Raw genomic sequence first — 18,833 nt, 5'->3', positions numbered from 1 at the left:
TATCTGGGGGTAATGAGGGTGTATATATAATGCCCATGCTCTGCGCGCTCTGTGCGCTCTGTGCGCCCTGCACCAACAGGGCCAGCAGGGCCTACAGAGCCAACAGGGCATACCACGTGACTCAGCCTTGTTCTCCTATGGATCCCCCCACGTGCCCAACGAGTGTGATGAGTCGTGCTCGTGCGGCTCGTGACCGGTCTCCTTCAAGGCTGTGTCCAACAACGTTCTTCTTAATTAGTTCATACTATTTAGATTATTACTAGAAACCCTAACCTAGTTAGACCTTAGTAGGATCTCTAACATAGAAGAGGCACTCCTGAACGTTTCCTAGCAACGTTACTCATCGCGAGGTCGTCCTGCTATAAATTGCGCTGGTGATCAAACCACCTGTCAAAACTGGTCTGATACTCGATCTGTCTTAATTAGCCTTCTATGCTAACTGATAGTAAATCTCATGACACTATTCTCTGCGAATTTAATGCACCATCGCGGTCTACCTTCTATGTTGGCTCTCCCGATATCGGCCAAGTCGCCTTCCCTGCACTAATTCATGGCACCGATTTGTAGGGAGCATAAAGATATCTGAAACTCATAGAACGCGGTCCTGAGAGAGGCCGAACTGGCGGTTTTCCTTCCTGACCGGACCAGCATGTTGTGGGGGTGGCAGACGTGGGTTAATCAATCCAATGGTGAGTAATGATCCCCCACATGCCCTAAACCCTCTCAGAGCCGATCGTCATCCAGGGTGACCGTTGTTGTTTTTAACTTGACCCATGTCACATGCATGTTTAGATGGGAAGGTGCACTAGGGCACGGCTTGGCATGGCACGGCTACTTCGCCTCGTCTACCTACTCTTTTCCTCGTTCTCTTATCCCCCCTCTTCAGAGACAGCCTAACTAACAACACATAGCTAGATAGATAGCTAGCTAATTGATTGAGCTATGTATTACAGCTAATCTCCCGCTATTGCGGTGGTTCCCTCTTGCTTCTTTCCTCCTTCCATGTGATAGTCCCACTCTTTGTCTTATCAGGCTTCTCGTCGAGTGCTTGACTCAATCTACTCTGCAACAAGGACTGCCTGTCCTGTCCGTTTCTGCTTCGATCGAGACCTGGCAGCAATATCAGCAGCAAACATGATTGTCAACATGGATCTGGAGACCGACTCGGATCAGATTGCCATCCCAGCGGTTTACATGCGTGGAGGTTCTTCAAAGGCCATTTTCTTCCATGCACGCGACATTCCCCCTGCCGGAAAGAAACGAGACAGGTTGCTCAAACGTATCATCGGCGCTCCGGATCCACTGCAAATCGATGGAATGGGTGGGGCAAAGGCTATAACATCAAAAATGGCTATTATATCTGAATCCCGGAGAGACATGACCGATGTTGATTACGAATTTGTGCAAGTTGGTGTCGCAGACGACGAAGTGAAGTACAACATGGCCTGTGGAAATATTTCAGCCGCCGTCGGGCCTTTTGCTGTGGATGAAGGCTTGATCAAAACCTTTAGAGAGGGGAAGGGACCACCGACTCCGTCTGACAGTACGACCTCTCAAGCCAACGGACTGAGCGGACTCGCGAAGACGCAAGCAGAGCCAAGGTATCAGGAAATCCGGATATACAACACCAGCACCGAAAAAAATTTCATTGCACATATTCCTGTCAATGCAAATGGAAAGAGCGTCTCTAAAGGCAAATACCAAATCGCTGCGGTTCCAGGATCAGGTGCACCGATCATGCTCGACTACCGTGAAACTTTAGGAGCGGCTTTAAACAAAGGACTATTTCCTACTGGGAATCCTAAAGATGAAATAAATATGAGCAATGGCCGCCGCGTCGGGATAACAATCAGCGATGCAGGAAATATATGTGTTTTTGCGCTTGCAAGAGATCTGGACATCACTGGTCATGAGAGTGCTTCAGAGTTGACAAGAACCAAGCACCTCATTCGTGCCACAAGAGAATTGCGTGGCCGTGCCGCTCAGATGGTGGGAATGTGTGCTGACTGGAATAAGGTCGATGAACAGTCCCCATTTTTACCCATGCCCGTACTTATTGCAGATCCAACCCATAGAGCAGGCTCAGGCGCCCACGTTTGCGGAAGGCTCTTCTTGGACAACATGTGCCACGAGAGCATGGCCGGGACCGGGTCTGTGAGCTTCGCAGCTGCAAGCAGGGTGGTGGGATCTGTAGTGTACAATCTTATTGGGGCGGACGCTGCAAAGGAAACCACACTGAACATTGAGCATCCTATGGGCATCATGCCCATCGCCGTCGAGGTCGACATGATCCACGAGGATGGAGGTGTACCAAGATTCCTGACGTTATCCTTTATTAGGACGGCAAGAAGATTGATGGACGGCTCAGTGTACGTACCAGCTGAGGTCTTCGAAGACGAGGAGGCGTCTGTGGACGCCTAGGTCTGACTTCGGTTCACGCGAAGTCGATATGATAATGTATTACAATAGGTAAGCTTTGGCCGAAAACACTTTTTGACTGCCTGATCCGAAAATCTTTGCTCTATGGCTCATTCTCATATCCCGGGAAGAACTTCACCGTGAGACTGTAGAGATGGGACTTCAGCAGCGTAATTTTTGTGAACCTGGACACATATTGAATGTCTCGGTAACGATCGAAGTGGCGCTCGCGTAGTTCCTTTCCCTGAACGGAAACGATCAAGGATACGCTCGCACAGTTCTGGCACATCCTCGAAAGTTAGGCGAATTTATGTCTGTGTTCCCTCAGACAGGCGTTCCGGCTGCCTCTAGCCAGAACATATGGTCTGACCGAGTTGTTACTGGCCTCTAACTAGTGCGTCCACCAAAGTGCCAGGGTGAAAACAGTCACGGTATACTTGGACATGCTCACCAAGACTCGCAGGTTCGATCTCTTCTTGATGACCTGTTGACGAACCCCAAAACTCACGAGGAGAAGGGCTGCGAGGCCAGCTGAACGAACAACTGAAATCGGAGGGACCGCATGGTATACCTCATTTCGTTTGTAGAAGGTGGTACTTTCAACGTAGTCGGCTCTAACACTTCTGCCCTTGGATTCCCCACAGTGGTAAGTGCGAGATAAGGCAGTTTCCAAAATCCGACGACAACACAATCACGGGCACGACTTTCTCTCGAATGTGTGGGGAATGAGTGGGGATAGACCATACTGTAGAGGGCCGCAGAGTCCTCAGATTTCTGTGTATATGTGTGGAGATGGGCGCACCGACTTAGCCCCGGCAAATGACTTTGCGTTGAAGGCTACTTCTCGAACATAGTCATCGTTACGGTAGTGGCACAGCCGTAGATTCATCACCAAGCACAACCAGGTCTATAATATCATATCCTTAGAGACCATAACTTGCTACTGGCGACACCGAAGATGACAGATAACTACATCTTCTTGACTGGTGCCACTCTACTCCTTTTCAGCATCGCGTATCATCTTGTTTTGCCATGGCTCTCTCCACTCAGCAGGGTTCCCGGACCTATTTTGGCGAGATATTCACGGGCTTGGAAATCATACAAGCTCCTCAAAGGAGATTTCGAAAAGTTGAATATTGAACTGCACAAGAAATACGGTCTGTTGACACCAATCTCGAGAACCGGTTGCCATGACGCTCACCACCTGGCCTCTACCTAGGTCGGGTTGTCAGGATTGCTCCAAATGAATATAGTATCAATGACTCAACAGCCATCAAGCTACTGTATGGCCACGGAACCAAGTTCCTCAAGGTATGTCTCCCCTTTTCCAATCCGTATTCGCCAATCTAAGAGACTCCAGACATCGTGGTATTTTGCTTCTGGAGGCGTGGACCCCAAAAAAGCTAGCCTATTTGGTGCCACAAACCCTGTTTACCATGCAAACGAACGGCGAAAGTTCGCTGCAGTATATTCCATGACTACTCTCTTGACGCAAGAGCAATATGTGGATAACTGCACGCGTCTCTTGATGGATGTGTTTTCCGACATAGCCGAAAAGGGGTCTCAGATTGATTGGGCATTCTGGATGCAGCTATACGCCTTAGATGTGATTGGAGAGATCACTGTGAGTTACAAGCTCGCGCATTTGGCTGTGTAGGTTGACTAACCTATCTTTCCCCAGCTTGGAAAGCGTTTCGGTAATATCGAGGCAGGCAAAGACGTGGGAAACATCATAACCGCCCTGGACAGATATTTTCGATACATGTCCTTTGTGGGTGACTATTCCCAGTGGCACCCTTGGCTTACCGCAATGCAGCACAAGTTTTTACCGGAGCACCAAAGACTGAGCCTCAAATACATCACGGACTTTACAGCTAATCAAGTTCTACTTCGACAAAGCGAGACGGAGGATACTGGAAAAGGCGATGTACTTTCCAGACTGATCCAGGTACATAAGGATGATCCCAAGAAGATCAGTGAGCACGACATCTTTCAAGCCTGCCTCGGGAACATTGGGGCTGGGTCTGATACCACTAGTATCACACTTGGTGCAATCTTCTACTATCTTCTAACAAACCCGGAGGCAATGGACACACTTCAAAATGAAATTCAGCTTAAGAATCAAGAAGGGGGTCTGTCTTTTCCAGTGACTTTCGCCGAAGCACAGCAGCTTCCTTACCTCCAAGCAGTTTTGAAAGAGGCAATGCGGTTGCATCCCGCGGTTGGGTTGATATTACCACGCCAGGTTCCGGCTGAAGGCGCGGTCATCGCCGGGGTTGCATTTCCAGCGGGTGTACGTCTCTAGCCAGTGTTAGTCGGCATTGGGAACTCACTCATGACGATAGGCGACTGTTGGCGTCAATCCCTGGGTTGCACACTACAACGAAGAGGTATTTGGACACGATGCGGACAAATTCAGGCCAGAAAGATGGCTGAGCGACCGGGAGACTGTGCAAGAGCTCGAACGGAACCTGCTCACCGTAGGTTGAATGCAAGGCCCCGGTAAAGGGAAAGAAAATCACTCAACTAACTCGATGCCCTTTACAGTTTGGACAAGGCTCTCGGACCTGTATAGGCAAGAATATCAGTCTGATGGAGATTAGTAAGTTGGTGCCAACGTTTCTGTCCCGGTTTGAGATAGAGCTCGTGAATTCCTCGGGGAAATGGCAGACCTGGAATGCTTGGTTTGTGAAGCAGTATGATTTGGAGGTTCGGGTCCACAAAAAGAAACAGATCTCATCTTGACCAACTGTTTTCATCAAGAGTGACCAAGTATCACGCCAAGTGCTAACAATCGATCGAGGCTATACTCGCTGTGTGATTGTGGCATATAATTCTACGTACAAAACCTAGCGAATATTCTGTTTGGATAGAAATACCTGCTGGCGAAATTTGCACCTCAAAGTGATACACAGTCTAATACCCAAAGAGGCCGGTTTGTGTTGCGTAAAGTCTTTTCGTACCAAGATTAAAATACCACAGCAAAACTCTCAATGGTACTTAGCGCTTTCTCTGAGTATCCATACTCATCTTACCTCTTCATGATGATGTCGGGCTATGCTGACGTGGGTAGTTGACGACATTGATTAGCGCGGGTGTCAGGTACTCGGAATCAACTACCTTCGAGCCACGTTTATATCACTCACAGCCAGGTTACAACAAGCACAGTAGAGAATCTAGCTGGGACTTGTGCCAGATTCTCCCATAAATGGCTGGCCAATTTCGAAATACGAGACGCATTTTCAAAGGCTATCGCCTAATCACAGCACTGAAGAAATCACGCATGTTTCTGCCTTCCATCGTCTGTAGTAAAACCGGGTCGTCATTTGCCTGATTGAAGCAAGATCCGACTCTTGATCTGAGGGCACCGGTTTGATATCTTCTAGCTTTCTTGTAGAGGTTGAGATGACGATGTCTAGAACTGCGGAGGCTCCAATAACTGCTTAGATAGGTATGACATACTTTACTGCGCTGGCCTTTCCTTCCTTAAGGTCTCTGAGAGCTTGTTCCACCGCCCCTAATCCTCCCTTGCGAATCTCAAAAGGGTGGCCTGAGAATTTGCCATTTTGCAAAGCATAAGTGAACCAACGTGAGAAAACGAATGCAAGCTCACGAGAGTCGCCCAAGCCGTCTTGATTATGGGCAGAGCCAACATTAGTCGTTGTGGCTTTGATCGGCGATACGTTGAAGGTGTTCGGGAAGAGCCAGGTAATGTGGCCATCGGATGGAACCACCTGGCGCAGTACTTCGGCGCTTTGCTCCACGATAACACAGTCCATAGCATGCTTTGCAACGCGCTTCTCAGTGTCTGTAAGGTACGCTTCGATACTTTTGACCGTCTGTGCCGCTCCACCACGATAGTCGATAATGATGTCGCCTTTGCTTTTGTCTACCAAGGTCTCCACGAAGGGAATTCCCTTGCCAGCAATTGCGATGATTGGGTGAATGTTGGAAAGCTGCGCTAATTTGATTGCAAACGCACCAACTGCAGTGCTTGCGCCGTAGACAATTAGAGGTATTGAATCCGTTGCAGGTGACCATGGTAGAGGCAGCAAGAGTTTCTCGTACAAGGCCATCACTGCCGTCAAGCCTGCTAGCGGGATAGTTACTGCTTCTAGAGGATGGGCCAGCATATATCAGCTCCTGTCACAAACACTTCAGGGAGTTCTCGCTGACCTTCAAAGGAGGTTTTTGTTGGCAGATGGAACGTGGTCCAGCTCGGCGCGATAGCGTATTCTGCATATGAGCCTCCTGGTGTAGCCATGCGGTGAAAACCCGCAACACGTTCGCCGGGCTGCTCGCCGTTAGTATCGATGTTGAGCGTCTAGTAGTTATCCGAGATAGACCTTGAACTCCACTACGTTCTTGCCGACCTTTTCCACTATTCCTGCAATATCATCCCCTTGGTTCAGGCCATTTCGGGCGCGGGCAAGCATCGAACCATCGTCGTGCGGATAGCCCTGAGCGAAATCAGGCAGCTTCCAATCCTTGGGATTAGTGCCCGACACCACAACTTTGATGAAGACATCGTCTTCTCCGGGCTCTGGGATGGAACTATCAACGATCTTACTCGATGGACCGGCAAAATTGATGACTTCCTTCATTTTTTCAAACGTTTTGACGACGTAAGCAATCCTTAATGGGCTTTCTCGCAACGGCGGCCGACCAAAAGACCTAGTTTATACCGTTGTTTTAGCGGAATTGGCGTAAATGTGCTGAATACTGTTTTGAAATTGTTAGTGATGATCTAGACGCACCATCCGCTTGCTGACAAAATGACATGTGGGGTTGAAACAGCCTCACAGAACGACCTCCATTGAGTATGTAAGCACAGCCTATTGTGCAGGCATAATGATACTTTGTACAAATATAAAAAGAGCCCAAAATCCTACAGATCTATGCGCCTAGGTGGAACCTTGGTCACGCAACAAGGTGGAGTGATTGCGCTACCATTGATGTTCTTGATTGTGTGAATTTGAGAAACTTACCAAGCCATCTCAACATCTTCTCTACGATGAGTGAGCGAATGGGTATATGTGATTCAAGCTCGCAGAAACCGACGCAGACAATGAGCTCCCGTACATACATGATTCACACCCGCTATGTATGCCTCTGCTAGAGTAATGTGTTCGCTAAGCTGGTTGTATTTTGATTATCTGCCAAAAAATCTTGCTGGAAGGCTGTAGGCGCAAGTCTGGCTGACACACGATGCTATAGCCTTGCTTGTAGCGTCTCCCATATTAGATCATGCCCGCAGCATGAACTGCCCTATCTCAAGTGTTGTTTGATTTCTTTACTTATTTCCTTCCAAAATGAGCTTTTCTCGTGCTGCACTTCGTACTTTAAAGTCAGCCTTGAAGGGCATCGGCCCGAACAGCTGCGCGGCGCGGTAACTCCAGAGGCTGGGCGCAATTCATTTCCCGGTAGCAGTGTCGACCGGGGCTATGATGTCAAAGGCCCACAGGAGACGGGCAGTCAATATAAAGAGGGAGTTTTCGGCCAACGTATATCCAGGGCAGACGCGTCTCCCGGCTCCAAAAGACCAATGATCTCTATCGCAAGGGTCTGAGACATTGATACATTCTCCAGCGCTGAGTTCAAGAGCACGTGTTCCTAGGAAGCGTGCGGGATTGAAGCGTCCCGGCTCCGGGTATCGTTCCGGGTCATAATGCAGTGCCCTACTGGAAAGTCAGCGTCCTAGTTATGACATACTGTAATATCATACCATGTATTTCCCACGATGACAGTGCCAGCAGGGATAAAATAATCCTTGTACACTACATCTCCCTGGCTAAGGTCAATTCCTTGTCGTCGCATATTCTCGCAGTCGCAAGACTCACTGTACTTAGGTGCGCAAAATGGTCATTGGAGACACTACGCCAACGCATAACCTCTTTAACCATAGCGCGGATATAGGGCAGCCGTTGCGAATCCTCAAACTGGGGCAGACGATCACCAACCACAGAGTCGAGCTCTTCGTGAGCCGCCTTTACAGTTTCAGGGAATGCAACGAGACCGAGGATGAGGCTGTTAAGCGTGTTTTGGGTGCTATCTGCAAACAAACCAGAGCATTAGCACGCAAAAATGCCCCTATCGCGTCAAACTCACCACTTCCTGCTTCAATCAGGGTGCCGGCAACATAGGCGGCTTCGATTTCCGAGATACCCATCTTGGGATAATCCACCTCCATGAATTTTTTGACGAAACACCCGGTATGGATTCCGGAAGCAAGCTGCTCCTTGAGACCATTCCACAAACCCATCCAAAGTTCCACCTCCTTCTGATGATAAGGCTCGTACTTAGCTCGCCACCACTGCAGGAACTTCGGTAGTTTCTCTAGGATGGGATACTTATCAACCATAAATCTCGTCCCGAAGACAACTCCAAAGACCTGTGCCTCCTCAAAGATGGCCTGGTAGGTAGGGTCGTCCAAGCTGGTAACTCGGCGGCCGTACGTGGAATACATGATCACACTAGCCGTGTACCGTCTCACATGAACCAGGAAATTCTCAGGATCCGTCAATACATCATATAGATAGCGTCGAGACTCAAGGTCTTGTGAAGGTTTCATCTTCTCGGCAGACGTGATCGACAGGCACTGGTGGACAACGCTACGCACAGCACGCCAGTGCTTCCCATACGGCTATATCGGTAGCCAGGTAAGCGACTGCAGTGGGAAACTGGGTCTCAGATCTGGGCATACCATGAAGAGCATACGAAAGCCACCAGAGAGAACGTCCATGGCAACACGCAGACGGGCTTTGCTTCCTGTCACAGTTCCATGCTTGTCGAATATTTCCTGTTCTGATCAGAATTCGTCCGTCGCAAGGTTTGCATAGTAGTTGGCTCTACCTTGACGGCCTCTGGCAAGCAGACGATTACCCACCTCTCCATGCCCTGCCAAATTTGATAGATCTCGCCGTATTCCCGAGCCCATTTCACCAGTTGGGTCTCGCTAGGATTGCAGGTGGCGTTGCCGTTCCAGATGTGTGAATGGCCAACGAAGGGGCGAGCGCCGGCTGGGGTCGGAGGCTCGCGTAGCCCTTTCGGTATTCTGCCCTTGTGACGGAACAATGTGTACGACAGGAGAAGAGACAATGCAAGCAAGTAGGAGAAAAGCAATCACCACATGCATCGACTGGAATGTAACGCCCTCGACCAAAGATATTGGTTTCGACATGACTGCTATCGCTCTCTGGCGGCTTGAAATCGTCGACTGCGCACTTTGAACGATGGCACTGGACGATAAGCGACATTATAAGCTGGATTGAACGACAGGGAATTGCTAAGGCTTGGTGGGGGACTGGGGGCTAGTTAAGCCTTTGTGGGGCAATCGCCCGAGTGAGTGCGGCCGTCCTAACGACGGTGCATGTGTACAGTAATCCCCCGAAAGCCGGGATTGGGAGAGGCTAGTGAGGCTCTCGGTGCAGACACGCGAGGCGGCGAGGGAGCCAGTAACAACTTCTGGTCTTGGGCATGTCACCTACCCTCTCATTGTGACCGACTCCTACAGCTGTTCATTCAGCTCTCTGGAGCCTGCTTCATCAGAGGACCTTGAGAGAATCTGCGGCTATGGATTGCCCCTTCTTTGTGCTAGAGTTTAAAAGGTGGATTTTCAGGGGCGACCTCGACGATCGCCGTGAAAAACTGGAGAGGGTAGAAATGGTGAACCCGAAACCCAGCACGCTTGAAGATCGCTTCAAAATCTTGATAGGTTCTTTCGAATCCGCCTTGCATAGCCACGGAGTGTAATTGCATTACACTCGTGATCTCAACGAAAGATGACTGTCTCTGAGGCTTCGTTTCTGATATCGGCCGGTTCTCCGATCCTTTAAGCGTCGGAAGCGAGGGAACTATGACTTCGTTGATGAGCAGTCTTGCCTGTGGGTTCTCCAACATCCGAGGCTTTAGACGTTGCAGGATTGTCACACAGTCGTCGTCAGAATAATCGTGCCTACATGGGAAGGCATCAGCGACGGCAAAGGGGTGTGGGACTCTTCACAGAAATGCTTACAGGACCGCCCGCATCCAGTAGACATCGGCTAGCCTCGTCTGCTCGATAAAGTAATCATGTTCCATGATCTCAATTCCCCCGTTTTCCAATGCTCCCGGCACCATTTGCTCCATCGTCTAGAGTGCCGTCAGCGAATTCGAAGTAGCATAGGTATGCTTTTTGCTTACCGCCCGCGTTCTCGGTAAAATTGGCGCCAGGTCCTGACAGATAATATGAAGCGAGGGTTCCTTGATTTTGAGATGAGCCATGATCCCGCCATCTGCACATCCCATGTCGCAGACTTGTGCCTCTTTGCCCCAGCGACTCCAGTCGAAATGCTGGACGCTTTCGCGAGCTGACGTCTCGCTCAGCCAAGGCAGTCCAGCCATCAGGGTCATTAACTCGTCGTGATTCCTTGGGTCGAAGACATAGTCAAAAATGCCTATTGGTGCTCCATGAGCTTTGCTGAAAGCCGACTGGCGAGGATCAGAGCTGTGCATCAATTCTTTGTCAGTCATTAACGGAAGGAGGCCCGGTAGGGCTTTGCCAGAAGTTTGAGCACTGCTCTTGTGTTAGTTGGAGGGGTCTGCATTGGGGGCCATTCACCGACTATGACTCCATCATTGCAGCACCGCCCCCCTTGGTCACAAGCTCTCTGCTCTGGCGATTGTTTGTGAAATAAGCCCCCTCGTGCTCCTCGAAGACATAATGTGCCGTCAAGGTCCGAAGGACATTGGCTCTAGGGATAAGCAAACGTGGAAGGATTTCCTGTTCTTAAGCTCACCCAATTTTGTCGCATCTGTGTCCACCTTGGCCGCGATCTCGACTGCAGTCGCCTCCCCGCCCAGTTCCTCGATTGTGTCTGCTACCTTGAAATGACTGACAACTGCTACTGCTGCTGGCAATGCTCCTGCGAAGGCAAGCTGTAAGAGCTGCATGCGTCGAGGAACGAGCAAGGAGATCAGCTGCTGGCAGTCTGTGACCAAGCTCTGGGCCAGGGCGCAGACATCGTCGCCTGGTCTGCTTAACCCATCAAATGGTCCTTCTACCGCATGGTTGAGGTAAAACGCTCGATCGCCTAGATGGTTCAGCATTTGGCCGCCTTTGCCATTGATGCTGTCAAGTAGATTCTGGAAAAGAGACATTTCGTCCAGGGTCGCTGAAGGAGACACGTGGAATGACAGCCCTGAGATCGTCCCACTATCTGGACCGTGGTAGAAGACCAGTGTCGTGCCACTCGCAGAATATGCCCCGGGAGCACTTTTTCAACACACACGGCTGTTTCGGCCCCAGGGAGCTTCCAGCCGCCAAAGGGTGTTTGATGGGGTTTGGGTGTGGAGTTGGAGCTCCCCCACATGCTCGGACTCACGGTTTACCAGAAGCAGAATATAATAATTGGATTTTCCTCTTTGCCTTTGCTTGAGTACCAACGCTCGGAGGCCGGAGGCCAGAGGCCTACACATTCCACATCCTCGACGACCATGATTTCCAAGCGCGGCTCAGGCCCTTGGGGCACGGCACATCCCAGGTCCAGTGGAATCAAAGTTATAGTAGTAGGCTGTGGCTTAGGGGGGCTGGCGGCAGTTATTGAATGCCAGCGAAAGGGGCACACCGTGATTGCTGTTGACCAGCAACCATCATTGCGCCCAATTGGTAAGCAACTCAACACCCACCGTGCAACTCAACTTCTCACCACTTGCAAGGCGACAGTATAGGAATCCCGAGCAACGCATCGAGTGTTATTTGCAAATGGGGAAATGGGTCGGTGGATGCAACTCTAGCGCCTTTGATAAACCTTCCGGACGAGATGAATATCTGTGACTCGTCAGGAAAACTGTTCGTGAAGAGCAACATGGCAGGCTATGGTCGAGGCCATGGGTATCCATGCCATAGGGGAGAGCTAGCTGTGGTCTTTTATGAGTACGCCAAAACGCTACCGGGTGTTCAATTTCGCTTAGGTCATCGCATTATGGATTATTGGGAGACCGAAGACGAAGCTGGGATCACCATCAACGGGGAAAGGGTCGCTGCTGACTGCGTTATTGCGGCTGATGGTGTCCACAGCAAAGCCCGGAAGCACGTAAGTGGTGACGGTGGTGCACCACATACGTCGGGCTACGCAATGTACAGAGCTTGGTTCGATGCAAAGGACGTAGCCACGGATCCCAAATCAAGGTGGCTTCTGGAAAACACAGAACGCAGAGATCGCGACAATACGTGGGTGTTTGTTGGAGCAGATATCCACTGCATGCTGGGCACTGCGAAAGGAGGCAGGGAGGTCTTCTGGATGTGCACCCACAAGGTAGGCAACAGTGTCCACGACGTGATAACGGAAGAGATCTGACATGAATACGCAGGACGTCTTCGACATTGGCGAATCGTGGTCTTTCCCTGGAAAAGTTGAAGATATGCTCAACTATATATCTGACTGGCCGATTTTACCAAAGATTAAAGCTGTGGTTGAGAAAAGTCCCCCCGAAAAGGTGATTGACTTCAAGTTGCTTTGGCGTGATCCGTTGAAAACGTGGATTTCCAAGGGCGGGCGGATCATGTTGATTGGAGATGCAGCACACCCATACCTGCCTACGTCTGGTCAAGGCGCAGGACAGTCGATCGAGGATGCCGCCACCGTTGCCATAGCTCTCGAGCTCGCAGGACGCAACAATGTAAAAAAAGGATTGAAGGCTGCCGAGAAATTGAGGTACGTATTTAACTGGATGGGCTATCATCTCACCACGTCGATGTCTGATTCCATGAAAAGGTACCAACGAGCATGCAAGATTCAGCGGATGGGCGTCGAAACCCGAGATGCGTGGCATAAAACTGACTGGGCGGCTGTCGGAAAGGACACCGCACTGTTAGAAATGCCACGTCCGGGATGGATTTTCGGATTTGACTGCCAGGCCTACGCATATGAGGAATTTGATAAGGCCATGCGAGCCGTTGAGGGAGGACCAGAGTACCAACCGCACAATATCCCCCCGGAGGATATGAATCACCGGACGCAAGACTTCAGGACCGGTGAGGCTATTACAAATAAGGCACTCGCCGCACCGTTGGCCATAGAGGAGCAGCTAGGGAAGGCGTCTGATGGGGGTGCGTTCTTGAGAAGTAAGCTGTAGAGCTGTAGTACAAGACTAATAATGGGGCTATAAAACCTTTATGGAGCAAGAAGCAGGCATGCTGGAATTTGCGCTGTCCCAGAGATAAAAAGCTGAGTTTAAGGCAAAACTCTGGATTCACTAAAGAAAGCTGCACTGGGTCGTTGTCATTCGCGTTCTCGTCATGGAGTGGCTGCAGCCACACTGAATGAGATATAGCATGGTGACCCGACAAAAGACCTTTGAGACCAGAATGAACCTGATATTTTCTTGGGCAATGGCTGGTTAAACGCTGGCTCGAAAACGTCGAATGAGCATAATCGCCGTCACCAGATCCTTTTTGTGAGCCTTGGCGAGTTGCAGGTAGGCATCGCAAATCGACAACTCGCGTTGTGCATTGCAATACCTGGAAATGAGCGATTGCATCGGAACAGGAACCTCTGGCCAAGTCTCGATATTCGGGTGTGACTGTTTAGCTGCCGACCGCAGAACGCTAAGGTTCCACTTTCCGAACTCTTCAAATGTTGCGGCTTGGCAGATCCTGCCCGTACATGAAGTGCCGAAATGCTGAAACATTTGCATGGATATCCTCGGGTTCTGCGCAATTGATGTGCGCTTCTGCCATCCCATGTGTTTACCCAGCGATCGATATGGCTCCAGCCAGCCGGAAGGCTTACTTCCCGGCGGTAACCTCATCGACAGATTGAGGAGTCGTACTGGCAAATCTTGTTGAATCCTTCAAGGTTGAGAAATAACTTAGACCTGGAATGGAAGGACAAATGAAGTCGTCGGTGCTGCGTCGTCTTGAAGAAGCAAATGCCTTTTGCTAGAGTTCTAACATTGATGCCTTACCTAGAAGGACATTTTGCTGGTGGGAGTTTGTTTGATCGCTCCTTATGGAGTCATCCAGAAATTATCGTGAATTTTCTCGCTTTCGCTTGCAGATATGCTGTCACGTGGGAGAGCCAGGAGGACGCCCATGCAAAATTCCCATAAGTTTGCTCGGTGGGAGGTGGCCAGTCTGATCGTGATGTGACATGGCTGGATGGACGTCGGTGTTTTCGCGCGATGGGGTATCTGAAGCATCGTTGACATTTGCGGGTATTAACAGGTTGCGAGGCAGTAAAACCAAGAGATTTATCGTGTTTGCTCTTGGCTAAGCTGCTCATGGAGGTTGTCAAGGTGTGATCGCATGATAGAAGCATCTGAACAAGAAGAAGTTAGCAGCAGAAGCAACAACGCGGTTGACAGAGCCGTACAGTTCCACACCCACGGAAGGATAAGAGCCCGATAACACATAAGAGGGATCAAACATTGATCTGTGTCGGGGCTACCGATCTTTTGATCGTAAAGCTCTTCAGTGATCTCGTTGACAAGGTCTTGGAGCCTTGCTTCACTGTTTAATGTGGGCATGGACGACGAAGAGATAGAGTTGGGTTCTTTATGTCTTCGCAGCCACCAGGCAAGTATTAATGCTACCACAACAGTTTATGTCAGTGGTTAGGTCCCATGAGCAGCGACAAGGGTAATGCATTCAAGATCAACTTACCACCTTCATACGCGGCCACAAGGGAGTGAGCACCAAACTGCAGGGCAGCCGTCTTCTGAAGATGAGCAATGCCGAGCTTAGCACGTACAAACCACGACTGAGCCGCGTATAGGACAGCCTTTAGAGTTAACTCACGCGACTGTGGCTGTGGATGCGGTAATGATGATAGTCGACCGCGGCTCCGAGCAAAAGTCTTCAGCGAACGCAACTCAGCGGGTAGGTAGAGGTGATAATAAGCGGACCCAAGCAAGGATAGGCAGTCGAGGAGGAGAAGACTGGCAGTCTTACTCGGCACCCTTGAGGCTTGTGGATGCTGCCGCCACAGTGACTCCAGGGATGCCAGGGTTTGTTCCATTCTAGCAATGAACGAGGCTTCTAGTTCCTCTTGGTGTCTAGGCAACAGTCGTTCGCGAAGGCATATATAGGCCAGAATTGACCCAGCAACGACCAGCAGGCCAAATGCGCTTAGCTTTTCCCGAAATGATTCGCCGGCCGAGATGGTTTGGGACATTGATAGCATGCCGAGTACCTCCCCCTCGGGGGTTAATGCCGACAAGGTCACCCATTCCGCGCTTGACCTCGCTTTCCACAATTCTTCAGAGCATGGTAGTGGGATGTCAGATTCGAGATACATCAGGATGGCAGCTGCCGGATGAAAGGAAAGGATAACACCGCTCAGGATGGAAAGCCAACCGGCAAGCCTGCAGAAAATAGTTAGAAGAACGACATTACATTCAGAACCCATTCCCAATGAACCTACCGACTACAAGTCTCCGTGGCAATCCAGGATGCCCAGTCCGACTTCGACTGGTTTTCTTGTAACTTTAGTCCATCCAAGTATTCTCGCAATAGCTAAATTCAAGTATTAGTCTTGAGCATCTAATGGGAGAAGGTGAATGTGACGTACCGAATTAGCCGAAGTTATATGCCTTTCAGCACGTCGGAAATTGGCTGTATTGTCGCTATAGGCTCCAAATTGTGCGCATAATAGTAAAGATTGTATCACTCCGATCTCCGGCGCTCGGACGGGTTCCTCTTCGTACCCTTCAATCTTGTATTTGTCAACTTCCTCATCAATGGTCTGAGAGATCACCGGAACTCACGCTATAAAGAAGATTGCAGCAGGCGTTGTATGCCAGATTGGCAAAATCGTGCTCAGAGACATGGAGGCCACCAATAGCTAGCATCGCAAGGACCAAGGCAGCTTTGTAAGCGTTAGCATGGCGGCAGTTGGATGAAGAGGGATGGGACTAGCATACGATGACTGCCTTGAACATCGAAGGTGGCGCGGTGCACGATGGGCGTGTGGGGGTCGAAGTATTCGAAATATGCGCTAAGCAACCGTATCATCCGTATACGAGTCGGGAATGTGAAGTTTGGCAGAAGGTTTTGTCGGTCAATGTCTAAAGTACGCCTCCTGAAGGTGCTGATGTCCTCTGAGGATAATTGTAATTCTTTGGGGGCAACTTTTTCGTTCTGTCGGACACCGAGAGTCCTGCTTTCTTCTAGAGATGGGGTCACCTGTCGAGTGCAGCTAAGGAGAAGCCGGTCTGGAACAGGTGTTGAATGATTTACATTCACTAAGTCAGGTGTTGGATGAAATGGGGTGATGAGGTCGACGGAGTCGCAAGGAAAACCAGGAAGCAAAGAGTCTTCCAGGAACATCAAATCGTTCATATTTAGGTCCGTGAAGTCCGTGTTATATATGTCTCGTGACATCTCCCATGACGGGGTGAGAGATGGTCCATACGATGCTGGCTCGCCGGATTGTCCGCTGGAAATGTCCAGACGCTGCGAGGAAGGCGAATTGGAGGTAAGTTCATGGCCAACACTGGATGTCGCTTGATCGGGCATTTGGGAAACAGGAAGCGTTGTTGAAGAGAGGTTGGCTGCTATCAATGTTGGGTGATTGCGATCGCTAACCCTTGAAGTTAGATACGTAGAAGGTATCACGGCAGTATCGAAAACTATGTTTGATGTCTGAAAGAAATTAGCCAAGAACGAAACCTAGGCAAGAGAGGCTAGAAGCACGTTTGGCGGATTAGAGGGTGCTCGAATCGAGCCTTTCGGGGGAAACATCAGGGGATTCCTAGCACGCGAAAATGAGTTATACAGTCCGCGAATATCTTGTCGGCCCGGAATCGACACTCACTCGGACTCCATAACCTGGACCGTACTTCCAAGAGTGGAGCTCATGTCGTTGAGGGTCCTACGGCACGTGTGAGCTGGCCCCGAGATTGTCAGGATGTCGCACTCACGAAGAATGTCTCGGCCCTGATGTATTTCCTGACAACGCAGAGTTTGATTCACTACCGCGCGATTGATGTCCCTCTCGTGCATTGACCGCTTCTTGAGTGCTTGCCACCAGGCGCTGGTGTTGAGGGCACTTCTTCTTGTGTCGTAGCAAGACATCGGCTCTGCCAAAACTTGAGCCACATGCCAGACAGCTATGTGGCTTTCTGTTTTCATCTATCAGTATGTCAGTGCTCCATGCAAAGATTTTCTGCGTGCTCGCGCTTTGCGGACCTACGAGACACAAGATGACGTTGCAAGTGCTCTGCGCGAATGAAACTTTTAGAACAATAGCTGCAGCTATAGGAACGAGCTTTCGGGCCGGCATCTCCGGTGTCTGACGCGATCAGTAGATGTCTCGAGGGTGGGAGCCTCAGGCTTACTGTTTCGAGCCATCATCAGGTTAACCGGGCTCGATCCTCCGGTGGCAAGGACTAAGGGTCCTGCGGCACGCGTCCGTCGGAAGAGAAATGATTTCACCCGCTAATCTCAGCCTGTCGTCCTCGGTGTCACCAATATGGGTACAAGCGTGGCCACAGTGTGACAGTGTTGAATGAAATGAAAGCAGAAAAGCGTTAGATAGGAGGTTGAAACTCAGTGGAGGCTCCCCTACCTAATGTCCACCCGCATCTCCAAAAAGAAAAAAATGGTGGGGTAGCTCGCATAGCCAAGCCTACACATCGCCGCCGGATCGGCCTTGGAGGCAAAGGGCCAGCGCGGATCGGGCATCGGATGCTGCAACCCCGGAATTTACCCCAGGGGGTCGAGGGGATGTCCCTGTGTTTCGGATTGGGGCAAATGCCCCCAAAGTCGATTCTAGGCTAAGCAGGTGTTGGACCAATCTAGGGGTCAATAGTTGATCGACTGAGAAGGAAGAGAAGTTCTATTTGTGACGGTAGAGGCATTAAATACCTACCTAGGTAGGTCGCTAGGTACTAGCTGATACCGCCGTGCCAAGATGTCTGTGATATTACCTAATCAGGTTAATCCAACGGCAGGCTCAGCCTCGCAGACGTGCCTTCAGAATAGAGTATACAGCAGATCTACTCGGTAGAATAGAAAGCATCGTGGCTTCATGCGTGGAGTAGCAGAGCAATGCTTGTCGCTGCCTGGAAACCGGTTCCGGCAATCAACTTGGAGGAGATGTCTCATTGAGATGCAGAGTGTCCACGCTGCGTTTGGACAAGACGTGATCACTCCCGCGGCCAGGGACCCCGGCGTCTGCGCAGGCGTAGGTTTACACCAACAAATCGCCGTAGGATCGCGCCTGAGTTAGCGATCTTGTCTCGATTTTTAGATCAGACGTCCAGCCTAATTAGGAGAGGAAGCCCTAGAACACTATCAATGCAATAGGGCGCCTATCTACGATCTTGCTAACTTGATGCTGGGCAAAGATTACATTTGACCGGTAGGACAATCTTACCGGAAGTGGCCCTTTTGTTGATCCTCACGGCGTCTTTTACGCCCCCGAGCGTTCCAT

The 18,833-nt window shown here is 50.3% G+C and overlaps 7 protein-coding genes across 7 annotated transcripts; 3 read left to right on the top strand and 4 right to left on the bottom strand.

Annotated features, from left to right (window-relative positions):
- Window positions 1–1,146: 1,146 nt before the first annotated feature.
- On the top strand, window positions 1,147–2,421 carry A1O5_10850 (uncharacterized protein; the record flags this gene model as incomplete). Its single annotated transcript, XM_007751424.1, has 1 exon — window positions 1,147–2,421. The coding sequence occupies one exon, from the start codon at window positions 1,147–1,149 to the stop codon at window positions 2,419–2,421; it is 1,275 nt and encodes a 424-aa protein (XP_007749614.1).
- A 955-nt stretch (window positions 2,422–3,376) lies between these two features.
- Window positions 3,377–5,163, top strand: A1O5_10849 (uncharacterized protein; the record flags this gene model as incomplete). Its single annotated transcript, XM_007751423.1, has 6 exons — window positions 3,377–3,575; window positions 3,638–3,729; window positions 3,779–4,042; window positions 4,100–4,711; window positions 4,764–4,898; window positions 4,966–5,163. The coding sequence occupies 6 exons, from the start codon at window positions 3,377–3,379 to the stop codon at window positions 5,161–5,163; spliced, it is 1,500 nt and encodes a 499-aa protein (XP_007749613.1).
- A 698-nt stretch (window positions 5,164–5,861) lies between these two features.
- A1O5_10848 (uncharacterized protein) lies at window positions 5,862–7,022 on the bottom strand (the record flags this gene model as incomplete). The annotated part of the gene is made up of 3 exons (XM_007751422.1): window positions 5,862–6,532; window positions 6,595–6,712; window positions 6,765–7,022. 3 exons carry the CDS (start codon window positions 7,020–7,022, stop codon window positions 5,862–5,864), a joined length of 1,047 nt encoding a protein of 348 aa, XP_007749612.1.
- An 809-nt stretch (window positions 7,023–7,831) lies between these two features.
- A1O5_10847 (uncharacterized protein) lies at window positions 7,832–9,598 on the bottom strand (the record flags this gene model as incomplete). Its single annotated transcript, XM_007751421.1, has 7 exons — window positions 7,832–8,096; window positions 8,144–8,205; window positions 8,259–8,470; window positions 8,527–9,061; window positions 9,122–9,217; window positions 9,271–9,477; window positions 9,545–9,598. 7 exons carry the CDS (start codon window positions 9,596–9,598, stop codon window positions 7,832–7,834), a joined length of 1,431 nt encoding a protein of 476 aa, XP_007749611.1.
- A 413-nt stretch (window positions 9,599–10,011) lies between these two features.
- A1O5_10846 (uncharacterized protein) lies at window positions 10,012–11,556 on the bottom strand (the record flags this gene model as incomplete). Its single annotated transcript, XM_007751420.1, has 5 exons — window positions 10,012–10,372; window positions 10,433–10,548; window positions 10,600–10,972; window positions 11,022–11,148; window positions 11,196–11,556. The coding sequence occupies 5 exons, from the start codon at window positions 11,554–11,556 to the stop codon at window positions 10,012–10,014; spliced, it is 1,338 nt and encodes a 445-aa protein (XP_007749610.1).
- Window positions 11,557–12,218: 662 nt separating this feature from the next.
- Window positions 12,219–13,533, top strand: A1O5_10845 (uncharacterized protein; the record flags this gene model as incomplete). Its single annotated transcript, XM_007751419.1, has 3 exons — window positions 12,219–12,713; window positions 12,769–13,112; window positions 13,173–13,533. 3 exons carry the CDS (start codon window positions 12,219–12,221, stop codon window positions 13,531–13,533), a joined length of 1,200 nt encoding a protein of 399 aa, XP_007749609.1.
- A 1,116-nt stretch (window positions 13,534–14,649) lies between these two features.
- A1O5_10844 (uncharacterized protein) lies at window positions 14,650–17,749 on the bottom strand (the record flags this gene model as incomplete). Its single annotated transcript, XM_007751418.1, has 12 exons — window positions 14,650–14,717; window positions 14,772–14,987; window positions 15,062–15,762; window positions 15,822–15,913; window positions 15,969–16,112; window positions 16,165–16,265; window positions 16,321–17,041; window positions 17,093–17,150; window positions 17,214–17,270; window positions 17,320–17,530; window positions 17,592–17,690; window positions 17,737–17,749. The coding sequence occupies 12 exons, from the start codon at window positions 17,747–17,749 to the stop codon at window positions 14,650–14,652; spliced, it is 2,481 nt and encodes an 826-aa protein (XP_007749608.1).
- Window positions 17,750–18,833: the final 1,084 nt, after the last annotated feature.

Source organism: Cladophialophora psammophila, assembly GCF_000585535.1.
Source record: "Cladophialophora psammophila CBS 110553 chromosome Unknown aczJe-supercont1.21, whole genome shotgun sequence".
NCBI classification, from domain to species: Eukaryota; Fungi; Ascomycota; class Eurotiomycetes; order Chaetothyriales; family Herpotrichiellaceae; genus Cladophialophora; species Cladophialophora psammophila.
The sequence above is the reverse complement of the archived record's forward strand: the minus strand, read 5'-3'. Positions and strand labels throughout refer to the sequence as shown.